The following is a 23,361-nucleotide window of genomic DNA, read 5'->3' as shown; positions in this document are numbered from 1 at the left end:
CAGGCATTCGTGAAGACAGTCAGGCATTATGAAATCTCCTTCATTTTCATGATGCTGTCATGTCGGTATCCTTGGGTATATAATGACTTACTTATCCCTTTGTACAAAAAGTGTAACTACTTCATTTGAATAATTATTTGCTTGTTGTGTTAAGAAGATAAAGAAGGTCATATTATGATTTCTTTATGATGGCGAAATCGTATACAGCTCTGGAATAAATTAAAAGCTCTCTGCACCAAACCCCATTGAAAACCTGCTGGTTTTTCCACCAAATGCTGATTTCTGAGTTAAACATTAGTGTTGCTGTTTCTAAATGAACTTGTTTTCTCTGCATTATTTGAGGTCTGAAAGCTCTGCATCTTTTTTCTTATTTTGTCAATTTCTTATTTTCTGCAGATAAATACTAAATTTTTGCTTTGAGTTTCAGACATGCTGTCAGTAGATCATAGAATAAAAGGACAACGTTCATTTAACTCCAACATAAACCTACACAAAGTAAAATCAGAGAAACTTACAATTTCAAGTGGCCTCTTAATTTTTTCCAGTGCTGTATTTTTTTCAGACATGACGATTTTGATCTGTGTGACAAAAAGTTTGGACCCCCCCCTTTAAAGTAAAAGCTTAAAGTAAACCCAGTTGTTGTAGTTAAACTTCCTCAGGTGTTCATGTCGGTCTCTTCCAGGTGGTTCGATAAATCCTTTACAGTCGTTTACTACAAGAATGGGAAGAGCGGGATCAACGCGGAGCACTCGTGGGCGGACGCGCCGGTGGTCGCCCATGTGTGGGAGGTGAGGACGATTCGCCGTGTGATGCTGTCTGACTCCAGCCAATCGGCTCGCAGTAAACGCTGTGTGTTTGCAGTACGTTCTCGCTGCCGACAGCTTCCAGCTCGGCTACAACGAAGAGGGACACTGCAAGGGAGCGGTCGACTCGTCGCTGCCTCCACCGCAGAAACTCGGCTGGGAAATTCCCTCAGAGGTTCGATGATCCGTCCGTTTCTTACTGGTTTTACAGACGATGCTGTGAAACGTGGAGGCAGGAGGGTTTTATTAAGAGACAAACCTGGGAAATTGATGCAAAAGTGAAAAAGAAAATACCTATGTAATTATCAATGTTTGCAAAGTTGCAATTACAAAAACTGGTTTAGATATGATTTTTATTAGGATGTGATGGGGTGGGACGATTAGGCTTAAAAATAAAATCTCTCATTTTTTTTGTACCAACTATGATTTTAGTTGGGTTTTTTTATTATTTCCAGATTTCTTTTCTGAAAAAGAAATTGCAGAAAATATTTTCTAAAAGTGGATTTTATATCAATCATCCCTGTGAATTGCAGAATTCAGAATATTAGCTGAAAAAAGGCACAATTTTACCATAAAAAATCTTAAAATGATGAGAAAATTTGTTTTAATGAGAAAAAAAGCTCATTAGTTATCAGTGTTACTTATAATAATTTGATGCAGATAAGTTAAAGTAATTCCTATTAAATATTACCTGTAAAACTTTGATCAACATTTCTCATTTTAGTTTTTTTGTTATTTTTCATGTTGGAGTAAAAATACGACTTTGTGATTCTCTTAATTAAGGAAAATTAAAAATATTCTATAGAGTTGTCCAGCATAGATTTTAGATCTCAGCTAAAGTCAGATTAAAGTTTAACAAAGCTGTCTTTAGTTAACCGTCTCCGTCTCCTGTCTCAGTGCCAGGAGCAGATCTCCCGCTCTCTGGCGGTCGCCCAGGCTCTGGCTGACGACGTCGACTTCCATGTTTTCTCCTTCCGAGAATTCGGCAAAGGAAAGATCAAGAAGTGCCGCGTCAGTCCTGATGCTTTTGTACAGATGGCTCTTCAGCTGGCTTACTTCAGGGTGAGTCCACACACACACACACACACACACACACACACACACACACACACACACACACACACACACACACACACACACATCTAAAGTCATATCGAGTCGTTTTGCTGTTAAATGCGTTCTGACTAAAACCAGGAAGATGGAGTACATCACCCCAGTTCTCCCTGCAGCTCAGAGAATAGACTTTAAAATACTGTTGTTAGTTTATAAACCACTGATTGGCTTGGCAACAAAATACATTAAGGATCTGCTGCTGTTGTATCAACCTTCCAGAGCTCTCGGGTCTTTTGGTTCTGGTCCAGAACCAAAATAGAGAAGCAGCATTCAGCTTCTATGCACCACAAATCTGGAACAAACGTCCAAAAAACGGTAAAACTGCTGAACCGCTAGACTGAAACCCCGGCTGTTTAGTGAAAAACTAGCCAACATTTTGATGTCTTACGACTGAATGTGGTAAAATGTAATGTTTCAGTTGTTGATTTTAGTGCTTTTATGATGTAAAGCACTTTGAACTGCCTTGTTGCTGAAATGTGCTTTACAAATAAACTTTAAATGAACACTGAGAGCAAAGAAAACTGCAGCAGGAGCTTTGTGACCCGTTCCAGACTGATAAATGTCAGGGATTTAGTTTTTTAGGTCGGTGCCTCATCTTTCCTGATAGTTTTTTGCTCACTTCACGTTGTCAGACAGGTTCTGGTTAAGTAAAGGTTGGCTGTGGTTTGTTTCCCGGTCCAGGATCGAGGGACGTTCTGTTTGACGTACGAAGCGTCCATGACCCGCCTGTTCCGGGAGGGCAGGACGGAGACGGTTCGCTCCTGCTCCAGCGAGAGCAGCGCCTTCGTTCGAGCGCTAGAAGGCGGAGAGGTGAGGACGTCGTGCTACAGCTGCTTCTCTACTTGGTAGTTTTCCTTGTAAACCAATCAGTTTCTGTTGTTTTAACACGTGTGATCAGCCAGCAGACGTGTGCCGGCGTTTGTTCCGCGCCGCATCGGAAAAACACCAACAGCTGTACCGAATGGCGATGACCGGCGCCGGGATCGACCGGCACCTGTTCTGCCTCTACGTGGTTTCCAAATACCTGGGAGTGGACTCTCCCTTCTTGAAAGAGGTTTGTGTTCAGTTTGAGTCATTTCCTCCAGAAGGCTGCGCCTGAGGCCAGGTTGACTGAAAACGGTTTGTTTCAGGTTCTGTCTGAGCCGTGGAGGCTGTCGACGAGTCAGACTCCCGTCCAGCAGGCGGAGCTGTTCGACTTGGTCAACTACCCAGAGTACATCTCCTGTGGAGGCGGCTTTGGACCCGTCAGTATCGTCCTCCGTGCCTTAGAAACACAAAGTACAATACTAAAAGAGAGATTAATCGCAGAAATTTTATAGAAAAAAAAAACGTGAATTTCTGAGTTTTAAAAATCAAAAAGGTTTTGTTTTTTTTCTGAAATTAATCTCAAAATTTTAGTTTTTTGGGGAACATTTTTTACTTTTCAAATGCATAAATCTCAGATTTTATTTCTGAATATTTGTGAGAATAATCTCAAGATTTTTTTTTTCTTTTGAAATCCAGAAATTTCCTACCTTTGTTTTTTTTTATTTTTGTTTTTTAAATGTGAGTTTTTCTCTAGAACATGTTTTACTTTTCAAACTCTAAATTTGTGGCTTCTTATTGTTTTTTTTTTTTATTAATTAAATTAATCTCAAAATTTGTGAATTTTTTTCTTTTCCTTTTGAAACTCAGAAATTTCCTACATTTTTGAAAATTTCTGAGATTAACCTTAAAATTAGTTTAAACTCATAAATTTCCAATTTTGTTTCCAGAAAATGTCTGAGATTAATCTCAAATTTTCAGCGTCTCTTTGGCAGGAATTTAATCCTTTTTATTTCTATCTACAAACATATAGTGTTTTATCAGGTGTTTTATTGTCGTTATTAAACGTTTTTCACTCGCTGCCTCATTAATATCGTTTTTTCATCATCCTGAGTGTAACTGTGATCCGTCTCTTTCAGGTGGCCGATGATGGTTATGGAGTTTCTTACATGTTTTTGGCAGACAACATGATTAATTTCCACATCTCATGTAAACACTCGTGTTCTGACACTGTGAGTTTAACTTAAATTTCATTCATTTAATTTAGTCGGTGCTCTGGAAATCACAAAATCTTAGCAAGTATTTTTAGTTTAGTTTTTAGTGTCTTAGTTCTGTCTTAATTCGAGTCTACTAACTTACAAGGAACTTTTCAGCTTATTTATTACGAATAGAGGATTTATTTTACTTTAGATTCAGAAGTTATAGATTTCTGTCCGGTTTTGGCTTCATTACGGTTCTGAGTTTGTTTTTTTTCAGCGATTAATTGATTCCTTAATTAATTGACTATTATTTAAATCATGATTAAGCCCTGCAGGATTCAGTTTAGTTTTGTTTTCTCTTCTCTCTAATGGAAATGTTTGCCTGCCCTGCAGGACGCCCATGTCTTCGGCAGTAAGATCAGGGCAGCCATGCACGATCTGCTCCACCTGCTGGACCCCGTCTACAAGGAGCCCAACAAGGAGCCGAGCAACGCCGAGGTCAAGAAAGACAAGTAGACGCAAAGGATGCTGGGAAAACCGTGTGGAAACATTGAGTTGTTCTTCACATGGTGGGACCTGTACCGTCAGGTGGAGGATTCTCGTTTTTCTTGTTTAAATAGTTTCTTTGAATGGCGTAGAACGATGAAGATTATGTTTTTATCGACGCGGCTGTAACTTTGTGTGTGTGAGTGTGTGTGTGTGTGGAGAAAGAAAATGTGCACAACTAGTTTAACAAAATGAAGCTATATAATATTTATCTTGATGTTTGGTCATTATAATTTAAAATATAGAGCCAGTTTCTCATCCAAACCCGTCCAGCGCTGGGACAGAAGATCCTGAAGTCGCTCCACTGCAGGGAATAATCCGTTTGACTTTCCGTTGCGTGAAGTAAAGCCGCGGACTTTCTCCGGTTTGAGTGAGAAGTTTTGCTTGTGAGGTTTTAAGGTGAAAGGGAAAACGTCATTTTCTACCATGTCGAAGTGGGAGCCTTTGTTTTGAAAAGCTCAGAAGTCTGTGACTTCCTTCCTGTTTGTGTAAATCAGATTTTTATATAAACTAATATAAAATCAGTAGATGATCTCGAGTGCCAGGTGGGTTATCCATGTGTTTCTATTACAGTTCTGTTTCATTTTCACTGCTGTTTTAGTTTTTTTACGTGTGTTAAATTAGTGCCATAACGAGGCAAACTATATTTTTCTGGGTCCGTTGTGACATCAGCCAGCAGTGCTGCTCTCCAGATGTCCATCAGATGTTGAATATATTTCCAGGTTTCTGTTACTTGATGACCTTCTTTGTTTTTCACCCTTACACAAATCACTTTGTCTTATTGGTTTATTATTGCTATTGTAATGCTTTTTAATGCAACATTATAAGGGAACATTAAAACATTCTTAAGAAAAACAGAAAAGCTTTGAATTTCTTTCTGTTTGGATTCGGGATGTGGAGAAACACGGTAGAGGAAGCATCATGCTGATACTCGACGATGTCTTTCTGCTGGTCACTGAACTTTAGTTTAAAGCTGAAACGATTAATCATGATTAATCAATTACTTATTCATTGCTAACTGGGATATAAAGACTGATAAAGGCCATCTGCTGACAAAACTGAAAAAATTTACATTTGCACTTGTAGATATATTCTACCCAGAATTCCTCAAATTGTATTGTTTTAGTTTCACTTTGTTCAAATTTTGTGAAATCACCAGTTTTAAAAATAAAAATAGATTCAGTTTTCACAGGTTTATTAATGCAACATGTGCATAACATTTCCAAAATAAAAATTAAATATGCTGTCTAATAATTACTCATTTTATGAAGTTYATTTTTTTGTTCTCTAGGATGCAAACTGTCTGCTAAAATATAAAATATAAAATAAATGTTCCATTGAAAGATGTGTATTCAATTTAAAAACAAAAATATATTTGTGTTGGTCAGTTTAAAAAATCTCAACAAACTTCCTGTAATTGTGTTAAAGTTTCGTTTTGAAAGTAAAGTTGCATTGCGGCTCTAACCTACACTGCAAAAACACAAAACCAGACCAACTATTTTTGGTCTAAGTTTACTGCAAATATCTGAGTTTTGTTTCAAGTGTACTAACTTGAAAGTAACTTTCATAGGAGCTTGTTTAAGTTGATAATTGTTGAATATTGATTTCTAAATTAAAAATGTTAACTTATGAGAAATTTGTCTTATGATAACTGAAAAAAAATATGTATTTTTTTTTATTAAAGAATTATCGCCTTAAAGCAACATCCTATGAATGAAAAGAAGTTTCTGGTAATTTTTTGTATTATTCACTTAATACTTGGCATTATGTTTTTGCAGTGTAGTTTTATTCGGTTGGTATAAATGGCTCTCAGGTTGTAAAAGTTGCTCTTTTCCAGTTTTTTTTTTGTTTGTATTTTCTCCTCCAGACTTGAGTGGATCTCCACTTTAGGTTTGGAGGGTCCGAGCCCCGGTCAGACGGACCGGTCCGGGCGCCGGTCAGACGGACCGGTCCGAGCGCCGGTCAGACGGACCGGTCCGAGCGCCGGTCAGCTGTCTTCGTCTCTTAATTCAGCAGTGAGGTCAGCCATCAACCCTCCCCTCATCATCCTGCATCTCATGCCTCCGTGATCCACATCCCAGCCAACCTTTTCCAAATTAAGGGTCGGATTTACTCGCAGTTACAAATAGTTTTACGAGGACAAACGCTTGGATGTTTTCATGTGGCTGATTATTAGGAGGTGAGACCCAGAAGTGGGTTGGAATAATTGGATTATCCACGACATTCCCAGAGGATTTCCCTTTATAAAGCCGCGTCTTCAACATCTCATCGCCGCCGGTGAACATCCGTTTCCGTCCAGGTATGTCCTCCGATCACCTCCTGACTTTCTCCAGATACGATGGTTTATTTTACAACCCTTTATATTTAAGATGCAATCATTCTAGAATAACAAACCAATCAGAGTTTTAAAATCTGTATTTGTGGATTTTTTTAACGGTTAGAAACACACTGCAAAATCTGGACATTTTTGGTCTAGTTTTTAGTTCAAATATTTTAGTCAATTTTAAATAAGACAAAACTAAGTAACTTTTCAGCAATAAATTTGGGCTTGTCAATAATTCCCTAATATTGATAAAAAAGTTCTGATTATTCCTTTACAGCTACTTTTTTCAACGGTATTATTAAGGATTATTGACTTAAACAATTGACAGATTTGAAACACAAAATTTTACCAAGTATTTTGTAGTGAAAATAAATTAGAACACTTGAAATAAAACAAAACTAACTTACAAGTGAGCTTTCAGCAAAATATGAACTTATTTTAAATGAATGATTCCTTAATATTGATTTAAAAACATACTAGATGTAAATGAAATAATCTGCCAGTGAAACTAGAATTTTTCTTATCAATATTAAGGAATTATTTACTTAAAACAAGTTCATATTTAAACTAATTCAAACTAGCTTTTAAATTAGTTTTGCCTTATTTTAAGTGTATAAAATAAAAATGGTGAGTGAAGAAAATAAAACGTATTTTGAGATGCATAAAGCTCGATGTCACTGGGATGATCAGTTAAATGTTAATATTGTTGTTGTGAGATAATCTTCGAATAATATGCCTTCAGTGGTTCACACTCTCAAAGTCTAATAAACTTTCATTTTGTAAAGAACATTTGGGAAAATATTCTAAACGTCCAAAATAAAACAACCAAAATTAGTAAAGAAAACAAATAAAAATAAACAAAGTTGTCATTCAAAAAAAAATCAGTCATCAGAATGGAAACATTTTATTAGCTGATWAATTTCTTATTGTGAAAGGGTTAGCTGTCACTTTTTTATTATTAAAGTTGATGGATCTGTAATTAAGCACGACGATCATCAGACTAACAGGTTTATTTCTGGTGCCCTTGGACTCCCTGTCCGTCCATCCGTCCATCTGTCTGTCTGTCCTCCTTCAGACAGTTTAGTAACAATGTCATGAATTCCTCTCCAAATCCTCCACCGGCTCTCGACCCGCAATTTGAGAAATCAACTTAAAAATCTGACAACGAAAGGAAGTGAAAGTCTGTTGATTTATTAAGACAGACGGACTCAGGGGACAAATGTCTGTTTTGATTTAATTTCTTTTCGTTTGATCAGCTCTGATGAGGTAACAGTTTATAGTCTAAGCTGCAGTTTGTTAAAGTTTCAGTTAATTGAGGCAGAGAATAGATGGGATGACAGCAGAGTATTTAGGTATAAATAGCAACCGGCCAAAATGCTTAATGTCTCCATCCCAGATTCTTTCTTCCAAATCAAATTAAAAGGGGGACAGCTGGTGTCCGCGTCTTTCCCTGCAGGGTAACAACACTTCTCTGTCCTCTCGTCCCTCCAGCCTCCACTGTTTGCATCCAGTTAAATACAGACAGCCTTTTTATTTATATGTTTTTACATTTAATCAGACCCAACATCCTATTTTCAGGTCTGGTAGGATTACCTAAATTATTTATGTTTGCTAATTGCCAAAATAACTAGAAAGAATTTAACAATAATGTTTTAACTTTCTCAAAATTAAAAAGGTTTCACATTTCTTTATATTTAGTTTACTTTTCTTAAAAATAAACAAAAAAACTTTGGTGTTTTTCCACAATAATTTACTAAAGTGACAACTTTCCAAACAAAATCAGGAAAGTATTCACACCTAATCCAAAAGTTTTATTAGTCCAACAGCACAGGAATATTAATGTTGTCAATATTGTAATTTCCCCTCCCACAAATAAATTTCAATTTATGATACTAAATAAAGCCAAGGGACAGTTATAAAGCACAAAGGCTTTCGTCATTTATTCATTGTAAGTTCCCACAAAAAAAGAGGCAATTTTAAAATTCYTTTGAGAAAATTAATTCACAGCATTTAAAAAAAAGGGGTTTTGTTGTAATGAGTCAGAAGAACAGCACTGAAATGCACTTTTAACTTTCCTTGTAGATAAATTTTCAGTTCCTCCCGACAGAGCTAGTCTATGAAATGAAATAAAGATATCAGGCTTATATAGCGCTTTATTAATTATATAATCTGTCAGTGAAACTAAAACTTGTTCATTCATATGAATAAATTATTGACTTGGAACAAGCTTATGTTTCTTGCTAAAAGTTACTTATAAGTTAATTTAGTCTTATTTTAAATGTATTAAGCTATTTGCACAATTAACTATAAATACACTTAGTAATATTTTGTGTTTTTGCAGTGAGCAGGATATTTACTAGAATCTGGAAAAACTGTAAATAGTGACGAATCTAGAGTCTAACATTACAGCTGCTGGGAGGAAGGATCTGTGTTAACGTTCCTTTGTGCGCCGCGGATGCAGCAGTCTGTTACTGAAAGAGCTCTCAGCTTCTGAATGAAGCCTTTCTGCTGAATTTTATATTTATGTTTTTCTCTCCAGAGTCGCCATGTCTTTTCCAGAAGAACATGGGTGAGCCAATCAAATCCAGCATTCAGTATCTATATCACTACAGTGTGTTTTTAAAGGCCTGTCTGATATGATCTCTTATTTGCCTCTAGAAGCCATCAGGAGGGTAAGAACATTCACTCATTTTTTAAATAAATGTACATCTTTTCTCTCAGCTCTGTCTGACTGCCGCTGTGTTTTTCTGCAGATGATGAAGAGGAGCAGGGAGAGGGAGGTGAGCCTGGCGCTGTGAACAATCAGAGGGTTATTATTAAACTTTATCATACAGGAAACTCTAAACTGTATTACAGTGGAGAATTAGGGCCACACTAAGAACGTAAAAATATTAAAATGACAAGAATAAAGTTGAAGTGATGTGAGAATAAAGTCATAATATTGCAACTTTATTCTCAGATTATTTAGACTTTATTCTTGTACAACTTATTTTTTGTAATGTTATGACTACTATATTTTCAAATGTTATTACTTTTTGTCACTTTTTTGTCTGTTAAATTATGTAATGTGATCTTGAGTCTCGAGAAAGRCGCCAACAATAAGATGTAATAGTATTATTACAACTATATTCTCATAACATTTTGAYTTTATTCAAAAGTCATTACTTCTTTTCATAATTCTATGACTTTGTTCTCACAGTATGACTATCTTTAAATTTTTATTTTTATGTTTTCTTAGTGTGGCCCTAATTATGATTGCATCTTAGATAGAAAACAAAAGAGTAAATTACTGGCAAAAAATTTTAATCTCAGAAATTTTCTAAAAAAAAACAAAAACAAGGAATATTCTGATCTCCAAAAGTCAAAAATTKGCAAGAAAAAACTGAAAGTTTATGATTAAACTCAGAAATTTTCTAGAAAAAAAATGAAATTTCTGAGCACCATTAGATGAAATATTTTCACTTTTGGAAATYGTCTGTTTCAAAAGGGTGAAAATGTTTGACTTTTTGAGCCTGGAAATTTCCATGTCTTTTTTCTGAGATTAATCTMAAAATTTCAGAATTTTTTGGTTGAAATTTACTGCTCCTTTTTTAACTTAATGGTGAGTTTCATCAAAACAAACCCAACTCATTATTTCTGCTGCTGTTCTGGCRACCATGTCGAAGAAGAACGCCCCAGATACAAGTAAGTTAAATATTGTTMATTTTTACTTACAAATAACTAAAACATTAATATTTAATGCGAACACGTGATAATATGTTGTAATATTTGCTCAGGCCATTGGTCACACAACTCGCAGCGCCAAAAATCCCAGAAGGAGAGAGGGTTGACTTTGACGTACGTTCCTTCAGCGATAAGTTATAAGAAAATCGTCCAAATCACTCATAAGTGACCCTTTGTGTTCCTGCWRTCAGGATATCCACAGGAAGAGGATGGAGAAGGATCTGCTGGAGCTGCAAACTCTGATTGATGTTCACTTTGAGCAGCGGAAGAAGGAGGAAGAGGAGCTGGTTGGACTCAAAGACAGAATTGTAAAGTTTCTCTGGTTTTTCCCCCCAAACAAGGATTCTGCATGACTGTTGTATGGAAGAACATTAGGGCCACTGAAAACAAAAAAAAGAGACATTTTTTAAATTCAGAACTCAAATTTTAATCTCATAATTCTGACTTTTGTCTTAAAATTTTCACTATACCTCAAAATTCTGACTTTTAATGTCAGAATTCAAACTTTTCTCAGAATTCTGCCTTTAATCTAAAAATTCTGACTTTTTTGTCAGAATTTTGAAAATGTTCTCAGAATCAGAATTGTTTAAATTGTTTGTGCACCATGATGCAAATTTAGTCTTAAAACTCAAATCYAACTAATAAATTTGAGACGGTCTTCCAGTGTGGATAACTTGCAGGTTTATAAATCCTATRAAAAGGAAGAAAACCTTTGTGTAATTATTTTCATATGATAACAGAGAAACGGACAAACACTTAAGGATTATATATTTGGATTTTGACATRGATTGATACAGAATTAGAATTCTGAAAAAACATCCAGATTTTTTTTTGYTTTGTATTTTTTTTCCAGTGGCTCTCATCCTTGCCCGTCCTGCTCTGAYTGCATTATTCTGTGTTTTACTGTTTTAATGTAGGAGAGAAGGAGAGCAGAGAGAGCTGAGCAGCAGCGTGTGAGGGCTGAAAAAGAGCGAGACAGACAGACACGGATTGCAGTAAATTATTCTAAAATTACAGGTATCTTTTTAAAAATCTRCTCTGCAGAGCTCAACGTCTCAGATTAACTCTTTCAGGAAGAACGACAGAGGAAAGAGGACGAGGAAGCGAAGAAGAGAGCGGACGATGAGGCCAAGAAGAAGAAAGTGCTCTCCAACATGGGCGCTCATTTTGGAGGATTCCTTGCAAAGGTCGATGGGATTCTTTTTGTTTTTAGCAAACGAATGTGAAACTGCGTAATTTCAGCTCTAATAATTAGAGCAACATTCAAAATTTATTGTCACAATTTGTTGTAATTTTCAACTTTATGGCTTTCAGATGACAAAAGCCCAAAATTCAGTTTCTCAGAAAATCAAAATATTGTGGAAAAGTAAAATATTGGAAACKCTTGGTTTCTCATCTTCATCTGCTAATTAACACAAAACAGGAAAATTTAGTGGAAGGAAAATGTTCCCAAGAATGTTTGGATATAGCACTCTGAACTTTTTTAGTAATGACCTTTTGTGATTCGCGAGTGTGAAATGAATCTATATCATGAATTTCACTTTCTGACAAGAGTTTTTTTTTTCAAATATATTCATACGCCTTCATAATATTTGCATAGAAGTAACTTTAGCAAGCTGTAGAAGGTGTAAAACCTAATGAACACTCTTCTGATCAAAAATTGTAGCGACCATTTAAATAAGACTTGCTTTTTAGGCAAAGTTCATGAGCTCTCAACCATTACAGAAACTTAACGTTAGCTTGATTAATCATCCCAGACCCAGTTCTGTAAGTAAAACTTGTTKTTCCTGCAGGAAGAACAAAGAAGAGGCAAGAGACAAACGGCAAGAGAGATCAAGAAAAAAACTCTAGCGGAGAGACGGAAGCCGCTGAGTATTGAGAGCCTGAAGGAGGACGGCCTCAGGTGATTGATTTACAACATTTCTGTTTTACTGTTTGCACAAAGGGAGTCTGGAAAATTCTGGAAATAATTTAAAAATGCAATCAGATAATTGTCCATGTGTTTCAGAGAGAGAGCCAAGGAGATGTGGGAATGGATCTATCAGCTGGAATCAGAGAAGTTTGAGCTCACTGAAAAGATGAAGAAGCAGAAATATGAAGTAAATCTTCAYCTAAGCACTGCAAAAACACAAACTCTTACCAACTATTTTTGGTTTAGTTTCCAGTGCAAATATCTTAGGACTTGAAATGAGACAAAACTAAATTAAAAGTAAATTTTCAGTGGATATAGAAGTTTGTTTTAAGTCAATAATTCCTTAATATTAAGATTATTCCACTCACTAGATATTTTTCTTGTGTTTCTAATAAGTTAGTTTTTTAAGTGTATTTCCACTAGAAACTAGACCAAAAATACTTTCTAAGTGTTTCTGTTTTTGCTGTGAGAAAATATCAAATTTGTTTCAGAAAAAATGAGCTAACTTGTGACACTTGACTCCACTTTGTTTTTCAGATCAACGTCCTTCTGAACAGAATCCAACATGCCCAGAAATTGTGAGTCAGCCATCTTTGATTTATGCACAGCCTTTAGTTATTGCGTCTTTGCAGACAGGAAGCAAATTCACTAATATAGCAGAAAAAATAAATAACAGAAATACGTTTATTTTTAAAACCCTCACTGACATCTGATGGAGTGTGTTGTGTTAGACTCACTTTGCTAGAAAAAACACAAATCCTTACAAGTGACTTTTCAGCACATAGCATCAGAAAAATGACTTGTTTTAAGTGAAATACATAATCTGGTGAAAGACTAGTCATTTTTCATCAATATTCAGRAATTATTGACTAAAACAAGCTCTTATATCTTGATAAAACGTTATTTGTAAGTTAGTTTTGTCTTATTTCAAGTGTACTAAAAATATTTGCACTAAACACTAGACCAAAAATACTTGGTAAGATTTTGGTTTTTGCAGTGTTGTGATCTGATTTACTGCTTGTCTTGTCTTATTGCAGTAAGAAAAGCCATGGGAAGGGGAAGGTTGGAGGCCGATGGAAGTGAGGTTTCCCACATTTGCAAAGTGGAAACTAAGGAGAAGATTTTTCCCCAGCTTGAGATTTAGCTGTAGTAATTTTCTTGTGTTCAGCTCTTCAGGTTTAATTGTCCATTCAGTTAATAAAACATACTTCAATTAAACAGTGTTTACTTGTTGTTGTTTTTGTTGTTCATAGAAACTGAATTCACTACTGAAAATTTCTGCAAATAAATTAACAACAATAAACAAACAGTTTGAAAAAGTTCTGGATAGTTTAAAATCCATTGAGGCTGGACAATCAAATACTTTCCAAATATGAACTTATTCTGCCATTTTGGAAGGAATTGGAATTAACATAACAATGGAAATTATCTGGAAAATGTATTTRTTTTTCATTTATAAAATAACATTAGCATGTCACAAGTTAATATGAACAAAAGTTTTGAGAAAAAGAAGTAGAAGTAAGAAAAATCTTATATAATCCTACTTCTTCTCTCAAAAAGCTCACTTAATAAAACATGAGGAAAACTTTATGTTGTTGCAGCAGAAGCAACTTGCAGATCTGTGCTGAAGAAAAACCGTCTTCACTTCTTCTGCTGAACAAAAACGGTGAGGACGCCATCACTGGCGCCATCATTGGCGCCCTCACACCAGGGTTCAAATCCTGCCTTTAGCGCCAAATTCGTCACCGTCTCTGCAAAGCCCGCTTCCTGCTCCTTGTTTAGGTCCAAAATGTACCTAAAAAGCACATACACAGACACACACACACACAGTCGTGTTTTTATGTCTTGTGAGGACTTCACATTGACGTCCATTAATTTTCTGCAGCCTAACCCTCACTCTAACCCTAACCCTAACACACTTAAACCCTACTCAAATCAAAAGTCAATTCCCACCTTAGCCCTAAAACTAACCCCTAACCCAAAAACAGCATTTCCAAAGTAAATGTCCCCACAAGGAGCAGTGGTCCCCACAACCCTGCATTGTAGACACAAATAGGTCCCGACAATGATATAAAAACCGAGTTCACACGCACACACACACACACACGCACACACACACACACACACACACAAACGCAACTTAAATACAAACACTGCAACCACACATAGTGTTAGTTAATAAGCAAAATGAAGCACCACGAGTACAGAGCCGCCACTGTACTCTTGGTGACAGTGCAGTTGCCATGGTAACAAGCCATGTTACTATAAAAACCCTCACTTGGCCAGCTCCACGACAAGCACAGCGTCTGGTGCAGCAATCTGTCCCATCATGGGGTCCAACTGGTGGACGCAGCTTTACAAACAGAGAGACAGAAACCTGCTCAGCAGCCACATCCGTAGTTCAGGATGACACACAATAAATCTTCAGTTGTTGTTTACTGATGCTTACCTGGCAGAGAAGTAAACAGAGTTGAAGCAGTGGCGGTATTTCTGCTTCTGTGGCAGCTTTTGAAGAGAATCTAAAGGCAGAAATGTGATGGAGACGCCGCTGAGGTGCATTAAGTCTGAAGAGGAGTGAAAGAAAATGTATTGAGTCGGTTTRCATTAATAAAACAAATGCAATAAAGAAGATGACAATATAAGATTATACAATTCTTCTACCTGTACATTCTGACATGTTCAGTTTCAGATATCTCTGTTTCTTCAGATATAATTTGACGTTTTACCTTTAAGTGATTTTTGCTGACTCAGTGTGGGCGCTTCCTCAGCCTCCATGTCTGAATGAGAAGCAGTGAGACGGCGCCGCCTGCTGGACAGGGACCGGAACAACTCCTGCAGGTTTGCAAAGGAGATATCCTGGGCCGTCTGTGGAGGCGAGAAGAGGAAAAGATGATAAATAAAAAAAGACTGTAGTCTTCTTCAGAATGTGAGCACCTTTAATATAAACTGAAAGAAAATTATAAATGATTTGCAAACTTTTATTAATTAAATTTTAAAATGTGAAACCACATTTCACTGCAATTATAGTGAGTTTGCTTTCAAATATGCATTTACTACTTATTCCAATAAAAGAAACGAAAGCTTATGGTTGCAAAGTGACAAACTGTGACAGACAATATTTGTAGCCATATTTTACACTGAGGTGTTGCCCATTCTGCATTTTCAGCAGCTTCTTGTCGTCACTTTCAATACCAAAAGAAAGATAAGGGCTGGAAACGATGTCTCCCCAGTAGCCTTGAATGCCAACTTTGTCTCCTTCCTACTGAGACAAAAACAAACTAAAATTTAGATTGTTTATTTAACTTCAGAGCTCTTTAGTTCACCAAAAACAAATATGCACCAACCTTATTAAAAACTCTTGTGGAGAGTAAAGTGGGGTTGGTTGTTTGGTAGATACCTTCCCTCATTTCGAACGCCAAACCCTTTCCTCTCCATTGCACATACTGCTGTTTGCTGATGACTCCACACTGCTTAGAGAAAAACCAGGAAGAGTTCATCACTGAAAAACTCAAAATATTATCAAGTATTTCTAGTCTGGTTCCTTTACAGCAAGACACAGAAGCTTGTTTTACTCAATAATTCCTTAATTTTGATGAAAAAATACTAGTTACATTGACAGATTGTTTCACTTATAACATGGGAAATGTTTTGTTATTTGTAAAAACGATCTGGTAGTGGAACTAGTGCTACTTTTATCAATATTAAGGAATTATTGACTTAAAACAAGCTCATTTTTTGCTGAAAAGTTACTTGTAAGTTAATTAAGTCTTATTTAAAGTGTAATAAGATGTTTGCACAAGAAATATACTTGATAGGATATTGTGTTTTTGCAGTAATGTAGGCAATCTCAACATTAAAATACAGAAAAGTAACCAGTTCTGCTTTATTTTTCCTTTGGCAACATAAAAAATAAAGTGTAAAAATTCTCCATCACCCCTTTCTCATGCAGCTTCATGGTGAGGTCCCAGTCGAAACATCCCTTCTTGGAGTCGTAGCGGGTACCGAGATGCTGCCTGACCCGATAAKCCCAGGCTTTGGACATGATGACAGGAGACGTTTGCTGGATCCACAGCTTGAATATCCTGGCTAGCTCATCCCGCTCCTTGAACTGGAAAAACATTCAGTTTTAGCAGTTTAACTGGAAATAAGAGATCAATAGATGCACAGTTCACCTTCAGGAGTGTTGTGTCCAGGCAGGCGTTCCTGGGGTCCTCCATTGTTTCAGTGACAGAGAGAATGAGTTGTGATGCGGCTCGCCGCAGCGTCTCTTCTGTCTGACTGCGGATTTCCGTGTTTCCAAAAAGCTCCAAGAAAACTTCAGTCTTCTCTGAAAACAAAACATTTTAGAGCGCCGTGGCTTTAATCAAATGATGAACTCGTCATCATAGCAGCTCTCACCGTTAATTCCCATCTTTTCCTGTGACATCAGGGTGACGTAGAGGAGCAGCAGCTGCCGAGCCACAACGTCCATGCTGCTTTCAATCACCCACATCTGCAGAACAGAGAACATGTGTGACTCCTGCTGCACGGATCTGTGCAGATATCTGTGTTTAATGTAGGAGTTTAAGGGAATAAACTGCAAAAACACAAAATCTTACCAAGTATTTTCGTCTACTTTCTAGAGGAAATGTTGTAGTTCACTTGAAATGAGACAAAACTAACTTGTAAGTAACTTTTCAGCAAGAAATATGAACTCATTTATAAGTAATTAAGTAATATTTCCACTGGTATATTACTTCACTTAAACATTTTGTTATAAGGAATTAAGTAGTTATTGACTTAAAACCAACTAATTCTTCTTGCTGAAATGTCACTTGTAACTTCATTTTGTCTTATTTTAAATGCACTAAGATCTTTGAACTAGACCAAAAATACTTGGTAAGATTTTGTGTTTTTGCATTGAATGGCTCACGTGAAGGTTTTGCTCGACTGGAGAATCCACAATAGTCTTCAAAATATGTCTGGGATCCCCGCTGCCAACCAGCAGCACATTCATCTCTCCATCAGATTTCACAGGGCCTGGATAGACAGCCAGAACACGAGCTGACCCATTACAAGGTATTCATTTAACACATATATGTCATTTTAGGGGGTACAATAGTGGTAGCACTATTGTTTATAAATAGAATATTAGATTAGATCAATTAAATCAAATTTATAATTCAAAATATGGGCCTAATGGAAAGCAGGCCCATATTTCAACGCCATATTAAAGGTTGTTGTTTTCAAATATTAATATAAAACAGTCAAAGAAACTTGTGTTTGTCACAATAACAATCAACATCTATTACTAATATATTGTCTTACTCTATTTGTAATTTTTTATTTTTGTAATATCTACAGCATTAACAAATATTTTTTCTGTTATTGTTATTATTACTTTTTATTTCTGAAGCGCATTAAAGAGCCTACGCTTGTTGATTTGGGACCCTTTTTGAGGTGTAGAACCCCACGTTGGGAACCACTGCACTACGCAGCGCCCAGTAGAATAATCCCGTTATGAATACCCATAATTCTTTTCGTTTATGAAGTAAAAATGTAAACATCCTGGCGCAGCTTCTCACCCAAACTGAGCAGATTCCGGGCTGGACTGAAGCCCCACCAGGAGACCCAGCCCGCTCCTTCAGACACCCGACCTGCACTCATCCTAACAGAAACATGGGAACCATCAACCTTCAGCTGGGTTTCACGTCGACGCTGAAACAAGGTAGCGACAGCCGAGACGTATCATGCTAACGGCATGTAGAATAAACAAGCTAACTAATGTAATATCGTTAGAGTCTTACGTCTGTTAAAGGATTATAAAGTATTTCTGGTAAGGCCTCACCTCAGTAACAGATCTGGAACATCCGGGGAAATGTTTGAGTTTGGTTGCTAGGTAACGGTCTGCAACTTAGTGAGGCATCTATGGAGCTAAATTGGTGTCTGTTAACTTGCAAAGTTTGTTAAAAAATAAGTAAATTTAAAAAACGAAAAAATTGAAACAAAAAGCTTAATGTTTTATTCTGGTCAAATATATACAAATTTAAATTCAAATCCTTTTTAATTAATTTTTTTTTTCCATTTCAATTTTTTTCTTTCAGTTTCAACATTTTTTTGTTCAGTTTCAAATAATAATTATTATGTTTATTTATTTACTTTTTTTTAAAGAACAAACTTTATGGCCCTAATTTAACTCCAGGAAAATTGCTGGTAAGATGGCAATTCAATACTTATTTTAATAGGTTTTCACTTATTTTACACAGAGTTTACGCTTACTAAATTTCCACTTAATAAACTGCAGAGCCCAAGGTTGGGGCCGACCCAGATGTATCCAAAAGTGAAGATAGCAACTGTACAACTGTCAAAAGATTTTTTTATTTGGATTTTATAGGAGTCTTTTACACAAAAGCACAACATAATAAGCCAAAACGCCAACAGGACTTTACATAAAACAAGAGTCCACAAACTATTCTTTTGTATTTAAGGAATTTCACAGAACCTGCATATTTACCTTCATTGTTTTTCAAATTTAGATTTGGTTTATAAAGTTTGAAGGAAAGAAGAAAAGCAAAAACAAAATTGTTTGTATTGTACACAGGCACATCGAAATACAGACTAGTGACAGATAAACAGATAAACTCTTATCTCTAGATTACGGGGTTCTGTAACGTCCATAAAAGGAAAAAGTCACGTCCAATCAAATTGCACCCTGAGGAAACGGGTTTTCTTCAGAAACTACAGCGCCTTTCTTCACTGGACCGTGAAACAGAACAAACAAACTGAGAAGACATTTCAGATTTGGATCAAGGTCCGGTTGTTAGCGAGGTTTGGCTTTGAGCGCTGCGTCCACCTCCTCCTCAGGCAGCAGGGTGTGCCACTGCGCTACCGGGCGCCGAGGATTCGCCAGCATGTCGGACCAGTGGCGCAGGCCCACACCAGTCGCCCCGTAGCCCATGAAGGTCTTCCCGATGGGGTCATTGCTGCCCAGCTTGTCATAGTCGTACACGGTGATGACAACCTGCACTTTCTGGAGAAAAAAACCCAGCAAAATTATGAAATCACTTAATTACACTTTAAGATGAGTGACATAGCAAATAAATACACATTATAGGACTGAACACTGCAAAAAAACAATTTTCCAAGTAATTTTGGTTTGGTTTCTAGTGCAAATATCTTACTACACTTGAAATAAGACAAAACTAACCTACAAGTAGCTTTTCATCAAGGCCTGTTTTAAGTCAATAATTCTTTATTTATTGGCTTAAAATAATTAGCCAATTAATTTTGGCCAAAATGAAAATCCTAGTTCTAGTTCCGTTGGTAGATTATGTCTTATTATAAGTGAAAATAATCTGCTAGTGGAACTAGTACTTAAGCCAAAAGGGTACAAATAATATTTACATTTTGCATTTAAGATGAAAAACTTTCTGTCTGGCAGAAAGTTTATGCCAGACAGACATCCTTTTGATGTAAACATACATCAAAAGGAACGCTGTTATTGACTGTTAAATATTTATTGATTGATTTATTTGTAAATTTTTTAATGTTTTAGGAGGTTAAATCTGCAAGTTGCAGTCCTAACATCATTTGAAGCTCACCTGTATTTGTTCAAATGGGACTTCGAAGCTGAAGCTTTCGTTAAAGTACGGATTGAGCGTGTTCTTCTTCACTGTCGTCTTCTTCTTCTTTATCCGCTTCCCGTTTTGTTGCAGAACGATCTTCACATATGGGTCTTTTTAAGACAACAAAAGGTATTCAGAATCTTCCTTCAGTACGAGACAGAATATGGACCGAAGTCCCAGAGAGGTCTGGCTACCTGATAAACCCCCGACATCCATTTTCTTCAGATTTTTTGCCTCCATGATGTTCACCGTCAGTTTTCCAGCCGTCGGTACGTAGCGCAAAGAAATGCAAATGTCTCCCAATTTTTCCTGATGACAGAAAAGTTGGTCAAAATTTTGGAAAGTGGCTTTTAAGATAAGCAGCATATTTGTGAAGTTTCTGAAATGTTAATAATTGCAGAGTCTGTCGTAGGTCTAAGCAAGTTTGTATGGATTCTTCAGACTGTACAGAATAGCACTCCCTGCCCCCACCTGTTGCTGTGCACCTTGATAAATTCTGCTATTCTTTTCATTTAGAAATGACAGTTTTGGCTGTTTAAAGTTATTTTAAACCACATAAAACCTGTTTTAGTGCAGAAACTAAAGGAGCGCGACCAAACCCACTCATTAAGATAACCCTGTTTTATACTGTCTGAATAAAAACTCTAAACTTTACCTCTTCCTTCTCTCCACTCTCCAAGTCCCTCCATTGCTGCATTGGCTGGCCCAGATCAACGCTATTCATGGGAATCTTTATTTCTCCGATCACGTCGTGCTTGGAAAAACGATCAAAGTCAAAAACCTGCAGAATCAAAGTCTTTCCGCCCAACTCTGCATAGGGAATCTAAAAAGAAATGACATTGGATGTTAAATATGGGAATGGAGATTTGCGTTTGTTTTTTTACACACAAATGTCAACAAAAACTAAACTGTTTGTGTTGAAGTACCTTAAAAATAAAAGTCTCGTTGAAAACAGGACTCAGGTTTTTACGTTGGACTTTGGTCTCATATTTCTTCTTCTTGTCAGGCAGCAGGAAAACTTTAACGTAGGGGTCCGAGGTTCCTCCCATGTCCATGGCAGCGAGGTCCTGAGCCTGAAGGATTCCCACTATGAGCTTCAGGAGAAGGAAAAACAACAAACCTGAGTTTTCTCTTATGTCAACGGTGTTAACCATCTTTCCGTATCAGAAAGGGCCATTTTTAAACTTATATGCTAATTTTTAAAACGCACATTGTATCAGGACTGTTGTAGGTAGAAATAAAGGAGGAGTACATTTGCAAGTAAAAACTCAGAAATTTTGAGATTGATCTCAGAAATTGTCCAGAAAAAAAAAAAAAGAAAAACTTTGAGCTGAAAATTTTTTGACTTTTTAAAGTCGGAAATTTCCGGAAATTTTAGATTATTCTAAAAAAAATCTGTGTTTTCTCCATCAATTTTTTTACTTTTCAAACTTCCAAATTTCTTAATGTTCTCTCGAACATTTTGGAAATTTCAGATTTTTTTCTTGCGTATTTTTGACTTTTGGAGCTCAGAAATCTCCATGTTTTGTCTGGGAAATTCGTGAGATTGATCTCAGAGTTTCTTGTTTTTTTGGCAGAAATTTAATCCTCCTTTTTTTTCTATCTAGAACGACCCAAATACGACGTCGTTGGGATGCTACATCTGCCATCTTTGTTTCCCTTTCAGCTGGCTCCACTTTCAGCTGACCAGTGACGCCCTCTTGTGGATGGCGATCACACTACAACACTAAAAGAAGCCCTGATTCATCATTAGTTTATCGATTGGAACTAATTTTAATCTTCAATCTGTTTCTGGAGCTACCTGAGAGTCTGTGAAGTTGTAGTCCAAGGAGAACTCCAGTTTGCCCAACTTCTCCTGTTCTTTCTCTTCTTCCTCTCCGTCCTTTTTCACGTCGCCCTCCTGCAACAGGAAGCGTCTCTCCATGATCCATCATGAGACGACGTGAAACTGGGGTGAGCGAAAAGCCACCCACCTTTTCTCCGGACTCCCCGTCTCCTTCCTTCTCCTTCCTGCGCCGACCTCCGGCCTTCCCCCCCCTCTCTTTCTTCGGCTTTTTCTTTTTCCCAAAACATTTTTTGAAAACGCAGAAGATGAAGCAGGCCACCAGAACCAGGACCAGAACAACGATGGCCGCCACTGCCCACACAGGAACTGCAGAAGAGCAGCGAATTAGCTCATCCCATGAGGTTTCTAATCACTTAAACTCCTTTAAATTAACCGCATTATTCCACCGATGATTTTATTTGCTTCTGTCTCATCCTCAGGGATTTTCGGAGCAGGTAATTATCTGCAGACAGTTTGCTGAGTGTGTGTTTGGTGAGTAAACACTTTATTCCCACAGTCAGATAATAACACTCCTGCAGCTGGGAGCAGACGTGTAAAAACATCTTAAGTATAAGTCATTCCTTTCCCACTGTAATCTTTAGCTTCACTGGATCATTTTGCTGTAATAGAACTGATTCCTGAACACAAACATCTCAAAGATTTGATGTTATTTAACATTATGTTCAGCTAAAAATAGAAATTTGATGCATTTCAATGGGATTTTGTCAGATAAACCAACACAAAATGGTAAATAAAAGTGAAATTCTGTTGGAAATATTACACAACTGCTTATAATTTTTGATAAATATCTACTAAAGAACATTTGTTATGTTTTTAGATTTTAAAATAAAGATTGGTGCGATGTCTTACATTTCTTCTATGGGATGTTGATATTTGTGGAAAATGCTATGAAAAATTATTCATTTTATTTCCTCTAAAGTTTATTTATAATATTTTATGTCTGTACGCTCTGAACTTTATATTTTTCATTTGGTCAAAATCAAAATCAGCTTTAGATTTTGGATTCTGAAAACATACAAAATGTGGCAGATCTATTCAGTCTAATTCTATGCTTTTTAAAATGTATTTTACATCATATTTAGAAATCTTAATTGCACTTTCTGAACCATTTGAAAGAAGGTTGGTCACAGTTTTTTCTTTTAGGTGTTTCAGTTTCTTTATTACATATTTTATATTGGCTGTCCTAATTGCACTGACTGAACAAATCAAGGTTGTTTTTACATGTTTAACTAAACTTGTGAAGCTGTTGGTGTATGTAGGTGTGCTCCACTGGTGCAGATGTGTAATTCAGTACATTTATGACTGTGTTTTAAAAAAGAAATGTTTTAAGTCAATTCAGCACCGTTTTATTGTTTTATCGGCCGATACTGAATCTCAGACATCAGAGATTCAGTATCGGTATCAGAAGTGATGAAAAGTGGATTGGTGGCTGTTTTTTTGTATCGCATCGGTAAACCTCAGATATCGGTATCAGAAGTGATGAAAAGT

The 23,361-nt window shown here is 36.6% G+C and overlaps 4 protein-coding genes across 13 annotated transcripts in view; 2 read left to right on the top strand and 2 right to left on the bottom strand.

Annotated features, from left to right (window-relative positions):
* The window catches only part of LOC103481241 (carnitine O-palmitoyltransferase 1, liver isoform), a 21,003-nt gene extending 15,456 nt beyond the window's left edge, over window positions 1–5,547 (top strand). For 2 of the 3 annotated variants that reach the window (XM_008436599.2, XM_017301702.1), the window contains 8 exons: window positions 683–788; window positions 862–978; window positions 1,701–1,865; window positions 2,598–2,726; window positions 2,815–2,970; window positions 3,047–3,160; window positions 3,860–3,952; window positions 4,313–5,547. In XM_008436599.2, the coding sequence (XP_008434821.1) occupies window positions 683–788; window positions 862–978; window positions 1,701–1,865; window positions 2,598–2,726; window positions 2,815–2,970; window positions 3,047–3,160; window positions 3,860–3,952; window positions 4,313–4,435 (1,003 nt within the window). In that variant the 3' untranslated portion in view covers window positions 4,436–5,547. The remainder of the gene's footprint in view (window positions 1–682; window positions 789–861; window positions 979–1,700; window positions 1,866–2,597; window positions 2,727–2,814; window positions 2,971–3,046; window positions 3,161–3,859; window positions 3,953–4,312) is intronic. The other variant, XM_008436598.2, reaches the window with a different exon arrangement.
* Window positions 5,548–6,206: 659 nt separating this feature from the next.
* Window positions 6,207–13,645, top strand: LOC103481239 (troponin T, slow skeletal muscle). 8 transcript variants are annotated; one of them, XM_017310961.1, is made up of 14 exons: window positions 6,207–6,485; window positions 6,642–6,764; window positions 9,328–9,357; window positions 9,447–9,460; window positions 9,542–9,568; window positions 10,454–10,472; window positions 10,565–10,625; window positions 10,703–10,819; window positions 11,429–11,506; window positions 11,585–11,698; window positions 12,305–12,414; window positions 12,520–12,610; window positions 12,961–13,001; window positions 13,461–13,645. In XM_017310961.1, exons 3-14 carry the CDS (start codon window positions 9,335–9,337, stop codon window positions 13,504–13,506), a joined length of 741 nt encoding a protein of 246 aa, XP_017166450.1. In that variant the 5' UTR covers window positions 6,207–6,485; window positions 6,642–6,764; window positions 9,328–9,334; the 3' UTR covers window positions 13,507–13,645. The 8 variants fall into 8 exon arrangements, with proteins under 8 accessions (XP_017166450.1, XP_008434816.1, XP_008434814.1 ...); XM_008436594.2 differs by having other exon boundaries at window positions 6,207–6,764; window positions 9,450–9,460; XM_008436592.2 differs by having other exon boundaries at window positions 6,207–6,764.
* Window positions 13,646–13,739: 94 nt separating this feature from the next.
* dnaaf3l (dynein axonemal assembly factor 3 like) lies at window positions 13,740–18,331 on the bottom strand. Its single transcript, XM_008436596.2, has 12 exons — window positions 18,251–18,331; window positions 17,988–18,120; window positions 17,336–17,442; window positions 16,822–16,915; window positions 16,596–16,750; window positions 16,358–16,531; window positions 15,768–15,890; window positions 15,560–15,682; window positions 15,150–15,288; window positions 14,873–14,987; window positions 14,702–14,776; window positions 13,740–14,218 (listed from the first exon to the last, which is right to left on the bottom strand). Exons 2-12 carry the CDS (start codon window positions 18,067–18,069, stop codon window positions 14,065–14,067), a joined length of 1,341 nt encoding a protein of 446 aa, XP_008434818.1. The 5' UTR covers window positions 18,070–18,120; window positions 18,251–18,331; the 3' UTR covers window positions 13,740–14,064.
* Window positions 18,332–18,760: 429 nt separating this feature from the next.
* syt5b (synaptotagmin Vb) overlaps window positions 18,761–23,361 on the bottom strand; it is an 8,048-nt gene continuing 3,447 nt past the window's right edge. Inside the window, exons 3-9 of the mRNA XM_008436589.2 lie at window positions 22,001–22,179; window positions 21,829–21,927; window positions 20,954–21,121; window positions 20,683–20,850; window positions 20,222–20,336; window positions 20,004–20,137; window positions 18,761–19,432 (exon numbers count right to left, since the gene is read on the bottom strand). Coding sequence (XP_008434811.1) covers window positions 19,223–19,432; window positions 20,004–20,137; window positions 20,222–20,336; window positions 20,683–20,850; window positions 20,954–21,121; window positions 21,829–21,927; window positions 22,001–22,179 — 1,073 coding nt within the window. The 3' untranslated portion in view covers window positions 18,761–19,222. The remainder of the gene's footprint in view (window positions 19,433–20,003; window positions 20,138–20,221; window positions 20,337–20,682; window positions 20,851–20,953; window positions 21,122–21,828; window positions 21,928–22,000; window positions 22,180–23,361) is intronic.

The sequence above is a fragment of the Poecilia reticulata genome, linkage group LG19 (assembly GCF_000633615.1).
Source record: "Poecilia reticulata strain Guanapo linkage group LG19, Guppy_female_1.0+MT, whole genome shotgun sequence".
Taxonomy (NCBI): domain Eukaryota; kingdom Metazoa; phylum Chordata; class Actinopteri; order Cyprinodontiformes; family Poeciliidae; genus Poecilia; species Poecilia reticulata.
The sequence above is the reverse complement of the archived record's forward strand: the minus strand, read 5'-3'. Positions and strand labels throughout refer to the sequence as shown.